This window comes from Amblyomma mixtum, chromosome 2, assembly GCF_055824585.1.
Source record: "Amblyomma mixtum isolate Tamu chromosome 2, ASM5582458v1, whole genome shotgun sequence".
Classification (NCBI taxonomy): Eukaryota; Metazoa; Arthropoda; class Arachnida; order Ixodida; family Ixodidae; genus Amblyomma; species Amblyomma mixtum.
In genome coordinates this window covers 259,198,681-259,213,321 of record NC_143013.1, presented here as the reverse complement: position 1 = coordinate 259,213,321, position 14,641 = coordinate 259,198,681, and the positions used below count along the sequence as shown (strand labels likewise).

Here is a 14,641-nt window from a genome sequence, read left to right as displayed (position 1 = left end):
TGATAGCCACCCGCCAACCGAAGCAGGTGGCTCCGAGGACCTCATTCCCTTTTTACTTTCCCCTAAAAGTGGAGAGGGTAATTTTCCTCTGCACTTCGCCAACTGTCAACCAAGGCAGGTAGCGATGCGGACGCCAACAACGGCGCGAAGCTGAAGGAGGAGCTAATAAACGCTAACTCTCTAAAACTGGCCGACGGGTACTATACTTGATAGTGCGAAAGCTAAGAGCAGCTGTTGGGGCGATCGCATAGGGAATACGCAGTGCCCAATGGAGGCGGCATGTTTCGCAGCAGCCACCGCAGACCGAGCACAGCACCGCTCTCTCCTACTTCTCGTCCACTTTCCTCCACATGCTACTGCCTAGCTGCCTCCACCGCTTTCCTCCTTGCGCTCTAGCTGTACACTCCTCCTTCACTTACCTCCTTTAGCTATTGCGGTTCTTTTAACGTCCGCAGTGGCTCAGTGGTTATGGTGCTCTGCTGCTAGCACAAGAGACGCAGGTTCGATCCTGACCGCAGCGGTTGCTTTCAATGGAGGCGAAATGCTAGAGGCTCGTGTACTGTAAGACGTTAAAGAAACCCAAGTGGTCAAAAATATCCGGAGCACCCCACTGCGGTGCCTCTCACAGCCAGAGTTAAACACCATTAACTAACAACTTTAGTCCTCAGTCATGCTTCTCGTTCACTTTGTCAGTTACAACATCGTCACACAACCCAACGGGTATTTAAAAGGACACTAAATGGATATACCAATCTAAACAAAACAAATAGGTTATTTCTCAGAAACACTACCAACATTTTTTTTTCTTTTTTTCTGCATGGAGAGGTAGCTGCATTGCTCAGAAAACCGGGAATGAGTCTCGAAACCCTTCTTTGTTCGAACGCCCGCAAGAAACGAACTGCCTTGATGCCATTTCTATGACGTCTTTGCAATGGTGCTATCCGACTAATCAAAGGCGCCACTTCCAGACACTGGAAACGCGCTTAGAAACAAACTAGCCCGCTGATTCTGTGTCCAGTCAAGTCTGCCGTTACGGCGGCAAGGTGCAAGTGCAGTTCCCTCACTCTCCCACGCAGGAAGTGTCACCGCAGAAGACCCTTGTGATTCTGCTGCGGCAGTTGCTACATTCATGAAGTCTGTTGTGAGCGGAGAAGAATCGGGGTACATTCAGCCCAATTATAGTCTGCCACCTGCTGTCGACAGGGAATGCATGCATAATCTTGACGAACATGCACAAACGCTGGTTGAATGTTTTTCTCGCGGAAGCGCGTGTACTGTTAATAGCTGCAATTAAGCTGCATATCACTTCTGTAAGCTACAGTTGCGTTATAGATAACGTGCACTCTAATGAAGGTGCTAAAATTCTGACCTGCGTGCCAGCACCTCGCCTACTGCGTGATTAATGTGACCCGCACTGGGATTGAATGAAAAACGTTGAGTAAAGCGAAGACTTCTCCGGCGATTAAGAAACTTTTTCATTAATGAGCCAAATGAGACTATGCTAAAATTGTTGCATCCATTACGTTACGACAAATCAGTGTAAATCGGTGCACACCATTCAAAAGGTTTTATCAACTGCTTTCTGATGGCATGATTTCCACTGGTCTATCCAAAACATTTCAGGATAAGTTAAGACCCGTAGCGTTTTTTACACGCTTGATCTGGTGTGCGGCATCAACTGTACTGGGCTAGTACACATTACAGCAAGTAAATATATTACATTCCTTGTGGGCATGGTAGATACCTATCACTGAGCGGTGAAGTGTGAAAACTTCCAGAACTACCTATGGTGATCAAGCATTACAAAATAAACTACCCTAACTTCCTAATCTCACACAAAACAACATTGTTCTTCAAATGCTGCACGCCAAAACCTGATTTTTTTCTTTCTTTTTTATTTTTTTCAACTTGCAATGATAGTTTCTCCCCTCCTTGTTTTAATTGTGCTCTAGTTGGTGTGCTAATTGCTGTAACTGAAAAGAGCTTTAATCTCTGTATTTCAGCTTGTGTTGAGATGCAAATGTGATGTACTTTGCCTTTATGCCCACATGCCAGACTATTGTACTGCTGCCAAAGTGCGGACCCATAGCGCTGTCAAGCTGTCAAAACAGCAGCTTTTACTCCGGGCTCCCACCACCATTTGCACCATAATGGCAAATACATTGAAAATTACTTGAATTGAATCACATGCGGAAGAGGCCATCGCATTGAAGGTGAAAGAATAGGTGCCAAGAAAAGAAATGTGTCAACGAAGCATGTGCTTCTCAACATCTAGGCATATAAACACGGCGTCTCAAAGGTAATGTCACTGCAACAAAGAAAAGGGCGCCAATGCCAAAAAGATAAGCAGCCAGACTGCAGCCATGATTGCACATCTCGTTTGGTGGTAGCAGAATTTGCAATGGAGTCAGCGATGCACCACACTTATATGCATCCTGCATTAGGTTAGTGCAGCAGCATGTGGACTGTCCCACCAATCTTAGAACGAAAGCACTACTTAAAGGGGTCACACCCCACCAAGGATCTTGTGTGAAGCCTCAAAGAAACTCTGGTAAGCTCGGGTTAGTTCGGAGCAGCATCGCGCCAGCTGTAGCCAATGGGAGGAGGCCGTCGTGCCATCTGCCACCGAATAGGGAGAGAGTTTGAAGATGAAGAGCGAAAAATATAGTTGCATGCACATGCAGAAACCAGAAAGAAGAGGCGAAGAATGAACACATGCTTTCACATGTCTACTCAGTTTAACTACGCTAACACCCTACCACTTTTTGTTTTACTTGGCCATCCCAATTTGCAATGCCATAGTCAGTCACAACCGAATTAGTCCATGTAAACAGCCTGTGACGAAAAAGGCAGCTATGCAGTACATCCCAAAGTGAAAAGATGGCATGGATGAGGAGCATGAACAAGCACAGACAGAAATAAAAACCTCGTCCAACCAGAAGCGTGCCATTTTTGAAAGAACAAAATGAAGGCTGTCACTGCGAATGTCAATGAGTTTGGTCAGTAAGCAACTGTTTGCAAACTAACAAATAAAACAGCAAGAAACTTGTAATTAAGTAGGTGAACTGTTCCTAGGTTTTGTGCCTTCTGTGATGAAGCTTTAACACTGACTACACCGGAAATTAAACATGAAAAAATGTACGAGCACCCATGTAGCAATATGGCATTTTGCAGGTGCTTGCCCGAGCTTAATATGCGAGCTGATCGCATCCCCCAAATATGAACAAGCATTAAGGAGGTCACCACATGAAGAAATGAAAAAATTCAGTTTGAGTTCATTTGAGACTGTTAAACATCGTGAAGGGCACTGCAAATTTGATTAACCATTCATGCCAACATACTACGAGGCCTAACTGTGTTTACTTGCCACATTCAAGAGATCGTTAGCAGCCCCTTTCAAGGTCGTGAAGTGGCTGTTCACAAACAAGTGTGCTGGACAAGCAGCAGCACTGCAATGATTGGAAAGCAAGGTTATTGCGTTATACTTCTAATCTGCACACTGCACACAGTGAAGGGGGGACCCTGGTCTTGAAAAAATAATGTTTAGCAATGAAGTCACAGCTATAAAATTTTCAGGCCACATGTATTTTTGTGCACTGATTCTAGATATGTCATTTAATTTCATGTAAAACAATTCCTTGAGCACTTGTGCAATTTTTATGCATGTATTTTGGTAAAAGTTTTGCAGAAAATTTGCTGCAGGAAACTCGGTGAAATGCATGCCATTGGGTTCTCTTGACACCAAGAAATGCAATAAGAGTAATCCTGGCTATCATACAACTTCAGTTATAGAGATTTGAAGTTGTCGCTCCAGAATTGAGAAGAAAATTGTGTATTCCTGTTTCTGAAGTGGCAGCTTCAGTACCCTATAACTCAAGTTCTGTGATAGCCAGGATGATAATTTTACCCTTATCGCATTCCTTGGTGTCAAGAGAACACAATGGCATGCATTTCAGTGAGTTTCTTGCAGCAAATTTTCTTCAAAACTTCTCCCAAAATACTTGCATAAAATTGAACAAGTGCTCAAGGAATTGTTTTACACTAAATTAAATGACGTATCTAGAATCAGCACACAAAAATACATGTGGACTGAAAATTTCATTACCATATCTAGATTAATAAAATTTTCTTTTCAAGACCAGGGTTGCCAGCTGTCCTTGATGGGGAAGCATGCTAAGATGTGGCTGTGCCTCAATAAGTCCAACATGGAACATGAAGTTGTGCTCCTCACATGCAGGAACAGATACCGTATTTTCCGGTGTATAAGACGCGGGTTTTTTTCAAAAATCTTGCTGGTGCGTCCTATACAAGGGTGCGTCTTATATGCGAATTTTCCGGGTTTTTTTTGCGAATTCAGAAATTACTCAGGTTCATGTTCAAGCTTTTTCACCGAAAAAATATTACTACCAATAATGCGGTTGTAACATGGTTAATACTTCAATACGGGGACCGCCGGGCGCAACTTTTTTAGGTGAACTTTATCATGAAACGGCGGGGTTGACCACTTCCGGGATCTTAAACACGCGGCCGTTTCGGAGGCCCCAAGCAAAGGTAATGTGAAATGCCAAAAGATAGTGACAGTCGCGCTTCTGGCCATTGTCAAGACAAGCCAAGAGAAGCCGATGATTTTTTTTAGTCACCCTTTGCAGTACGTAGTGCAAAGAGAATGCTTCAGCCGAATTGCCTTTTCGATAGCGCATCCGAAGATGAAGACTTTAAAGGTTTTATGTAAAAATAAATTGTTATGGACATAAAGAGAGTTCTTTCGCTTTTTTTTTCTGCTAAAACGTGGGCAGGTATGGCGTCAGTGTTGCCTTTTTCGATCACTTAGCGTTGCTTAAGAACTTCTCACACGTACGGCGCATTTTGAGATGGTCGCATAAGCATGTTTAATTAAGCCTCACTAGCCTAAATGGGTAAATTGGGATGCGTCTTATACATGGGTGCGTCTTATATACCAATTTTTTCAATGACAGCCTGCATATATGGCGGGTGCGTCTTATACAAGGGTGCGTCTTGTACACCGGAAAATACGGTACACATGAAACAGCATCACCCATCCAGGCACAATATCCAGACATTGCCCCGAAAACCACAACATAAGCAAAAATAAGCATAACACATCTCAATTGCTTTTAATGTGGAAATACTTTCCCCACCAACAACGCCTCAAAATGTAAATACTTATAATATATTACAATAATTCGCTGAGTGTCCTTAAAATAGACTACGAATCTGCTTCGTATAAACGTAGCACCAAAGCACCACTGCCTCAAAGACGATGCGAGAACGAGCGCAGGCAACTACGATGCTAAATAGTCCAGAGGCTAGCTGGTTGTGATCATCTCCTTGGGAAAATGCCCTGTATCGCCGAGGGAGCGCAGGGACACCCGGCCGGAAGGTGGGATCCTCACGAGGGAGATGCTGCAGTTGGCCAGCGATATACGTGACCATGCCTCAGGAGGAAACTGCAGGGCCCTGCACTCAACACAAAGAAGCAGCGCTCAGTACACACATCACACATAAAATGCACAGGAGTGCAATTGCACTGGTTTGAAGGAGTAAATTTAAAGAAACATTCATTAAAATTCTGATTTCATTTTGATAATGTCTATGAAATCAATGATGATGCATCGCCAACAGCAATTATGAACAGGTGATTTTCTCAAACCTAGTACAGCCCAGTAAGAGGACAAAAGCAAAATGCCCCAAATGTAACGGCATTTTTGCACTTCGGGATGCATAGGCCTATTAGTGTGATGTACAGGGTCGTTCACTCTAAGTACGAACACGGCGCAGCGTGGCCGCGCTCCGCGGGGCGCAAGCGCATCCGGCGCGGCCGCGCATCGAAGCTCTGCGGCGCATCGAAGCTCTGCGGCGCAGGCGCACACGGGCCTGGAGGCGGTACTTTGTGTCGTCTGCTACAGCACGGGTGAGCACAGTGCTTGCTCTGCGGTGAAGCGCAGCTAACTTTTTGCATGTTTACAGCGCTCGCATGCGCCGAGACAGCACCGCGGGAAAGCGCACCAACTACAGCGCGTTCTGGCTGGTTGTGCGTACGACAACCCAGCGGCCTCTCTTCTCAGTGCCACGATCTCGGTGATATGCAGGTATTGCTGAAAACTTGTCATTTCATGCAGGTTTGAATTGATTTGGCTTATGGGGTTTAACGTCCGAAAGCGACATATACCCCAGATTATCGTCGACCCCATTGGGGTTGTTAACGTGCGCAGATATCCCACAGTAAACGGATGCCTTGCGTTTCGCCTCCGTTGGAACGGGGCCGCCGCTGTCAGGATAAGACATATATCTAACAGAAGCCAAAGTTTTCGCAATGGAAGTCGCTCGTCTGACCCTGACTGCGGCCGCCCCGTTCCAATGGATGCGAAACGCAAGGCATCCGTTTACTGTGGGATATCTGCGCACGTTAAAAATCCCCACATAGTCGACAATAATCTGGGGTCCTCGGCTATAACCTCCCTTGTAGTTTATGTCGCGTTTGGACGGTAAGCCGCATAAACCAAATCAATTCAAACCTGAAATGACAAATTTGCAGCAATACCTGCATATCACCGAGATCGTGGCACTGAGAAGAGAGGCCGCTTGGTTGTCGTACGCGCAACCAGCCAGAACGCGCTGTAGTTGGTGCGCTTTCCCGCGGTGCTGTCTCGGCGCATGCGAGCGCTGTAATCATGCAAAAAGTTAGCTGCGCTTCACCGCAGAGCAAGCACTGTGCTTACCCGCGCTGTAGCAGACGACACAAAGCACCTCCTCCGGGCCCGTGTGCGCCTGCGCCGCAGAGCTTCGATGCGCGGCCGCGCCGGATGCGCTCGCGCCCCGCGGAGCGCGGCCACGCTGCGCCGTGTTCGTACTTAGAGTGGACGACCCTGTACAGCAGCTTCACCAATAGTCATCATGTAGTTTCCGTCATTCCCAAATTACAATTTCTGTATGTTGCAACATCAGATAAATGGCCACTGCTTCTGAAGACAGTAAGAAGAAAACTCGAGAGCTGAGAGTAGTATGAAGTGCCACTGTTTTTTCTGACCATGTGATTACTCACTGTGGGTGCCATCACCTTTGGATAAATTAGTACTTATTTTGCAAAAATATCATGAAAACTGCAAGGCTTGAAGCAATCTATGAGGAACAATAAGGCAAAAATTTAGATCTGTGAGCAATGTTAAGGCAAAAATTTTAGTGATATGTCCCAAAGTGCAAGGAAGATTGCACTGATAAGTCACAAAGTGGAAGGAAGATTGCAAGGCAGGATAATGACTTAAGAGAGTAATCTCTGTTAAGTTGGCCTGGGTACAATTGCAGTTTGTTTACAAAGTGCTTTCATAAGCATCCGTGATGCCACTTTGCCTATTAGTAGTATGTGTCACACCTGATGAATGCAGTATCCAGATAAGCAAGCTGCAGTTACAGGCAGCCAATGTTGACTGGAAGCCTCATTTTGCAAAACAAAACGACGACGCAGCTATCGAACTTGGAAGACTAAAAGGAAAAAACTAATAAGAGCGAAAAACTGGCCGGCAAAGCATTGCAGCAGCACAAACACAACTTACTTTCTTCCTTTAAGCCTTCTTTTCACAAACCATGCTACCACCAGATATTTCAGCCAATGCACCATAGCAATGCTATGACATTCACACTAGACAAATAAATGCAAGTTCTCATGCACATACCTGCATATCCAGTACCGAATGACGTTCGCGTGGCAAACAATGATCTCGTGAGAGTCCTCCATCTGACTTGCAGGTGCACGGTAGAAATACTTGCGGAAGCCAGCTTCTATCCGGGCACCATCTGTAAAGAACTGGCGACACAGGCCGACGGACTTAGTCAGATCCTGGCGTCATTTCAGGAGTACGAAAGTGCCCAGATAAAATGAGGGTGCCAGGACAGAGCATCAGAAAAACCTGTATCAGAATCCATCAATGCCTTCTGGTCACAAAACTCCTTCCTAATGCTACGGGAGAGCTTCATACGCTGCTCACAGCTACTGCACTACGGCGCCACCATCTGCAGAAGTACGTCACCCAAGTAGCACAGTGTTTGCTGCACTTTTATGTTTTCTTACTGCTTTGCAGAATTTTCCTCCCTTAATTACCAACTTTTAACTATTAAAAAATTAGTAAGTAACTCAAGAAACAGCATTACTGCTGCTTTCCACATGGTACCAAAAGGTGGCGCTTCAAGTGCAGCAGACAATGCACAGAGAGTAAAAGCTCATTAATTCAAATGCCGTTAATGTGGAATTACGATAATTCAAACCACCAGCGCAGTCTCGGACACGCCCACGTAAATCTATGGCGTCAGGCACTCGCTAATTAGGATGCTACACATCTCACACCAGTCAATTCGAGCGGCTTCCAGAAGAGAGCAGGCATCCAGGTAGGCGCAAGCGATAGTCAAAATAGCCATACTCGCATCTGAATTTCGTGCTGCAGAGTTTCCCGCGCACCTCTGAAGTGCGTGCAACGGCAGGCGAGACAAAAAACCAACGGCCCCATCTCCAAAAACAGCGCGAATGCTTAGTTTCGGTTTCGCTTTTCTGAGCTTCCCGCCAGCCCTCAGTGACGGCAGCTCGGCCAGCAGGCATCTGCCAGCCAACTTAATCCAGCCAAGCACTGTTCCAGACTCGGATTGGCGGGTCACTGGTATTGTCTCTCTCCCCCCTGAGCGCTCTGACTCATCACGTGCTGTTTGCTGTCTGTGCAGTGAAGCCTCCTCACACGTGATGATGCCGCTTATGATGGATGTGGTAACGGGGGAAGCTCCACCGCATCACACCATTAAGGATGTGGGAAGTCCTTGCATTTTTGCAGCAGTGATGTTCCTGACAGTACGCGCACATTAAAGCAAGCGACAAAACCGCAATCTTTCACTAAATATATTTACAGTCATGCAAGCGGTTCTTGTCAGTTTTATAGGAGTCATTTGATAAAGTGAACTTCGGATAATTTGAATGCCTATTCCAGTCTCTTAAAAGTTTGAATTACCGAGCATTCACTGTATTACCATACTAATGACACAGAACAGTACTAAGATGCACTTGCTCTCCCCACTGAGCCTTTAAAGAAGGCGATTTGGTATGCTCTCAGAAATATGTTACTCTGTGACACTTTACTCTTGCACTGCTAATTGTAGAAGTATAATCAGTTATGACTAAGCGACCAGATACATTAGCCAGCAAAGCTCACAATATACTGCCGCCAAGTTCTAGTACCATGAAGCAGGCCGAGTACATAAAATCCATGTTTTCACTAATATGGAGAAGCCACCAAATGATCCAGTGGGATTAAGAGCTAGCTGCTTTCTCTATATGCAGTTGAAGTTATTGGCATTCAGCTGCATTCCAATTCTGTTTAAGAGCTGAGCAACAGTTGCACTCAACAAGGGGTAAGGCACCCAGTACAACTTGAAGCAGCTTAATTAATGTTATTCCAACACTGCAACCCAAAACAATAACAGATGCAAATTACGGCAGCCTGATGCCTAACTTGTTCCTCCGTTTGAAAATCTAACCACTGGCTTGACTGCTTACTGCTCCAGTCACACTGGTACCTTAAAATGACCAATACACTGAAAGCTTTGAAGTCCTCAAACAATTATGCTCAAACAAGACGTGTAGCCAATGGCAGATGAAACGCTCAGTAATCCTACACTGAGCACTGCTGATGGTTTTGTACAGTAGAAAACAATCTGCCAGCACCATCACTAAAAATAAACAAAAAAAATAACTGTTTGTTCTGGAAACACGGTTTACATTCTCAAGTCCATGTAACTTGCTTTGAACATGCTGCAAATGCACCTTTGCAGTTATGTACAAACCAATACTATTCTTTCCCTGTAATGTTCATGCATCACTGAAATTTTTTTGTAATAGCATTTCTCTCCCATGCAGTAGGTTATTTTCACAAGTTAAAAATTTTTTCTTGGAATGCAATCAGTGAAGTGGGCAAATATTTAAAATGCACACTGCTGCTTCTTGAATGCCTCTGAGAGTTGTTGAGCTTTCCTACATTCATAACCTATATGTATGAATGGTCTGACAGCAATGGGAACTGTATATCAGTAATATGGCCTTAAAGAGAATAGACAATCAGATCTAACGCCTCTGAAATACCCATGTGACGCAGGTACCAGGCAAAACACATAGCAAGGGCATTTGCGTGAGGCTAAGCCTAGAGCCTGTTACTGCCCAGTCAAAAAAAGAACTATTGGAACCAATTGGATTTCCAATTGGCTCCAACCGGTTGGATAGGACCAGTTGGGTTTCCAATTGGTGAGCCCAATTGGTCTTACCCATTGCATCCATTTGGCCTGCCCAACTGCGCTCAATTTGTCCAATGAATGTTTGCATATTTGACAAAAAAAAGGTAGAACTACGGTTCTTATAATAAGAGCTATCAGCAGCTTAATCTACTAAATTGTATTCATCATCTACACCACCACTGCAGCTGAAATTAAATTAAATATCTGTGCTCAGTGGGCAAGCGCGACTGGCCATAGCATGAGAGCCTCATAAATCGGGTATATAAGTTGAAGCAGAAGTTGTTCTCTGGATGTACAGTCTTTGTCAAAAGTTTAGAGCCCAGGGGGTTTGCTTCTAAGCCTTGTAGTGGGACTCCTGAAGCATTCGTGGCAGCCTTATCCATTGGAGGAGGCAGGACCAAAAATCATCTTACCTTCAGGAAATTTGGAGCGCTGGAGATGCATTACTAGCCACACAGTGTGGCTCAGACGCAAACCCCCTGGGCTCCAAACTTTTGACAAAGGCTGTACATATTGAGGCAATATATGCTACTAGTGCCTGAATGTGCAGTGTTGCTTGTGCATGATGTATATGTGTCTTTTGGCTTTAATTTCCATAAAAGCATGTTAACTTCAATTTTGTAGAAAAATGTTGATTGGCACTAGGCAGAGTGTCTCCCTACAGTCCTCATTAATCAGTTTTCCTTTTGCACATTACAATATGTTAAGTTGTAAAAATATTTATCCAAGATCCTAGAGCATATTATTCACAAACATTTAGCTACCTTTCTCAGTGAACGTAGTGTATTTTGTGAATATTTTCTGGGTGAAATAACTGCCTGGCCTAATGGGTCCAATGGGCTAGTCCAGCTGGATCCAGTTGGGTCCAATTGGTCAGATGGCTAAACACACAACTGGAACCAATTAATTCAAATAAGGAAATCCAATTGGAACCAATGGGAATGTCCAGTTAGTTCCACCTGGAATGTCCAATTGGTTCCAATGGGTTTTTTTTTTACTGGGTGAGCACGTATTGAGAACTCTTGCAACCACCTTGGCCTCTGGCTTCCAGGCTCCAAAGGGGGGCTCGGGAGGCACGGGTGCTCCTTCCCGGATCAGCTCACAGGAATCCACTGGAAGTGGCCCCAAATGCTTGTGTATGAGCTCAGCCGTCTCGATCGCTCGCGTCATAGTGGAGTGAACCAGCCGTGTGAAAGGGATTCCCAGCTGCTTGAGCCGTTGGCCTGTCAGATCTGCCTGCTTGCGGCCTGCAGTGTTGTAACAGGAAAAACACCAGCAGTTGATTTGGCTGCGTCAGACAGTGAAGTCTTTGGTCATGTGGTCACTCAAGCTCCGATGACACTATCGTTATTCAAACGCTTATGGGATCTGTGCACTGCAGTTAGCCTGCCTGCTTTTCTTTTCTCTTCTCTCTTTTCTATAGCTTGCATAATAGCCCACACTTACAACAGGAGATGCAGCAAAGCATTTCTTTGCTTTTTTTTTGTATTTCTGAGACTACAATGTGTTCTCGCCTTTTTTTTTTAATGCCTTGTACAAACAGTCATTGCAATGCCGTTCCAACAGAACTAAAATCCTTTCATGTGGTTTCCCTGCATACCTTACAACTGCTTCAGTTAATTTGCTAGTTTTTACCATAATTATTATGCATTTAATAGCAAAAGGTCCCATTACAATTTTGAACACTGGTGCCTCTCTCCCCACATCATTCCTATTTAAGCACCTTACACGTCTACAAGCAAACTGAACAAAAGTGAACAGAAAAAAACACTGCAATAGTTCAACATGGAATAAACAAGGAATAAAGTCTGGTGGCAATGTTTTAACTTAAAGTGGTTTCAACAGTTTCCCAGTACCATATTCAACAGTCTTGACTCCTGGGTACCTCAACGCTTTTCAAGCCACAGAATAACACTCACACTTCTCTTGGCCAAACCAAAAAGTCATCGAGACCTGAGCAATTTACTATAAGCAATTTTCACAAGAGCAAGGTGTTGAGCTAGCTGGTACTGCATACCTAGAAGAACAGCGCTCGGAGCAAAACGATGGACGAATGTGTCTGTCCTTACTTTCATCCACTGCCTTGCTCCCAGCGCTGTTCTTCTAATTATTGTAAGCCGACTTCAAAGAAAAGAAATGCATGACTAAGGCATGAGGTGGATGATTGTGTATAATGAAATATGAGTACATAGTGAACAATGGATAATGGCGCAAGTAAAGTTTATAGTAAAGTTTAAAAAGATATGCTCAAATGTATAATACACACCATTTTTACAGCTACGCATTAAGCTACCTTTTTAACTTTCTACATGACTATCTTCAATGAACAATATTACAAGTAGTACTTGTAATATTGTTCATTAGTTCTTCAATGAATATTGTTCATTTGTGCTTGTAATATTGTTCATTGAAGATGGTCACACAGAAAGTTAAAAAGATAACTTACTTAGTGCGTAGCTGTAAAGATGGTGTGTATTAAACAGTAGTCAAGTTTAAAAAGGCCAAGTGGAGAACATTATCCTTGTTCACTACTCATCCTATGCCAGATGAGACAACACTACATGATTCTAAATCTAATGGCTTAAGATGGCACAACTTTCTGACTGTCACAAGCGTGCGATATGTTGCACACAGAGACCGAATAGCTCAGGTTGGCAAGTACCAGGGTTAAGTTTTCTGCTCAAAACAGCATGGAAAACAAAATGATTCACTTCAAAAATGTAATTTTCAGGTGGGAGTACCAAACATCCCTATAAAAACAAGAAAATCTCTTGTTAAGTGTCAGTGAGCAACACGGCAAACATTATTACAGACCAGACACCATCAGTCATGCCGGTTCGGTAAGGACGATGCAAAATGTTCTAGTTCGAAAGTTTTGTTTTTTCTAGATCACAGTAACAGCCACAGATATTACCAGGAAGGAAACAGCTTACCCAACTCTGTAAGAGTGCAGTCTTTATCCGTCTCCCCTCGCAAGTTATACTGTCCATGTCTAATTATGTAAAGATACCGTGTTGCCGTCGGTCTCGCTTTATGCACTTCTTCGTTGTAACGATTCTGCTCTTCTTCTGACGAATTCTTAGGTGGTTTCGTGCAAAACGCCGGCTCCCGCCTGCAAAAAATGGTTTTCACTTGAAAGAGCTCAAAAATACAGCTTGAAGCAGCCTACCTAGGTATGCTTGCAGTTCATTAAAAGAGCTGAGAGGTTCAGCAAATTCACGTGCAGTTGCGTTGACTTCATTACGAACAAGAAATTCAAACTGGAAAAGCGGCTTGAGAAAAACAGCACAGAATGTTGAAATGTTCAGTAATAATTTGAGAGCCTTGCGAATGTGAAAGCCTTGTGAATTTTTGCTCTATCGGTTTGCTCTTGCATGAAGTTCATGTACACATTGTTTGCTGTATTTTGACTTGTACTTGTGCTCACCCCTGCTTGGAGTCAAATACATCTGCAATGTTATGAAATAAATAATAAATAAATAAACTTCAGAATAGACTCGGCTAACTTGTTTCACAGCCGGCATCAAAGCGATCACAACAAGTCGATGTGTCAACCAAAAACAGAGCTACAGGTTTGACAGAGGGTGACAAGAATACAAAAAGTAAAAAAGGCTGCCCTCACGGACTGACAGCTTGTTGCAGCATACGTGATTGTCGATTGTTCTCCACTTCGTTTAGATGGCCATTTACCGAGCACAAGAAAGACAGACATTAAAAACGGCTAACTGGATATTGATCAAGAACCATAATAAGTAATTCCACAGGTAATCAGAGCGGTACTAAAAACAAACACTGAAATGCACAGAAAGGCCGCACTGATGCAGCTAATTTCGCTGAAGCACATTGCTGAAGAAACGTCGTGCCAGTGAATGAAAGCCACAGGTATACATTACTTCGCGATGTATTTGGATCCGACGGCTCCTGAAGTAATACGAGAGCGAGCGAGCACACGTCCACACCTACCTGTCCCAGTTGCTGTCCCACTGAACTGTAGGCTGGAAATTCGTGGTCCATGAGGCATGCACTCTATGCTTCTTCGCCTGATCACTGCAGATAACAAAAGCTGCCACGCTACCGCCGACAACACTTACACCTACGACTGCACGCCGGAACATTTTACCAAGTTTAAACCATTGACGCACCGTACACCGAGTGGGAACAGTAGCACGGGTAACGTGAGTACCGCAAACGTGCGCGGAAGAGCCAATAGACCTTGGAAGAGCAGTTGAGCGACAAGCCACTGGATACACGCTGAGCGCGCCACGTGACTACATGCTCGTATAGCTCTAGGAGAAAATAAGTTAGTAGTACGGCTGATCACCGCTAGGCTCAACATGTAACGTAATATGCGAGTGTT

The 14,641-nt window shown here is 44.2% G+C and overlaps 1 protein-coding gene across 2 annotated transcripts; it reads right to left on the bottom strand.

Moving 5' to 3' along the window:
* Positions 1–5,110: 5,110 nt before the first annotated feature.
* On the bottom strand, positions 5,111–14,482 carry LOC149363700 (serine/threonine-protein phosphatase Pgam5, mitochondrial-like). Of its 2 annotated transcripts, none has more exons than XM_089573665.1 (5): positions 14,248–14,482; positions 13,218–13,396; positions 11,314–11,531; positions 7,692–7,822; positions 5,111–5,478 (listed from the first exon to the last, which is right to left on the bottom strand). In XM_089573665.1, exons 1-5 carry the CDS (start codon positions 14,397–14,399, stop codon positions 5,328–5,330), a joined length of 831 nt encoding a protein of 276 aa, XP_089429791.1. In that variant the 5' UTR covers positions 14,400–14,482; the 3' UTR covers positions 5,111–5,327. The 2 variants fall into 2 exon arrangements, with proteins under 2 accessions (XP_089429791.1, XP_089429792.1); XM_089573666.1 differs by having other exon boundaries at positions 11,317–11,531.
* Between the last annotated feature and the right edge of the window lie 159 nt (positions 14,483–14,641).

Excerpts from the sequence above, each read along its gene's own strand:
- LOC149363700 (XM_089573665.1), bottom strand. The coding sequence starts at position 14,399 with ATGTTCCGGCGTGCAGTCGTAGGTGTAAGTGTTGTCGGCGGTAGCGTG. Across the intron at positions 11,532-13,217 it reads CTGCACTCTTACAGAGTTGG|GCCGCAAGCAGGCAGATCTG; the intron begins GTAAGCTGTTTC and ends ACAACACTGCAG. Across the intron at positions 7,823-11,313 it reads GGAAGCCAGAGGCCAAGGTG|TTCTTTACAGATGGTGCCCG; the intron begins GTTGCAAGAGTT and ends CTGTGTCGCCAG.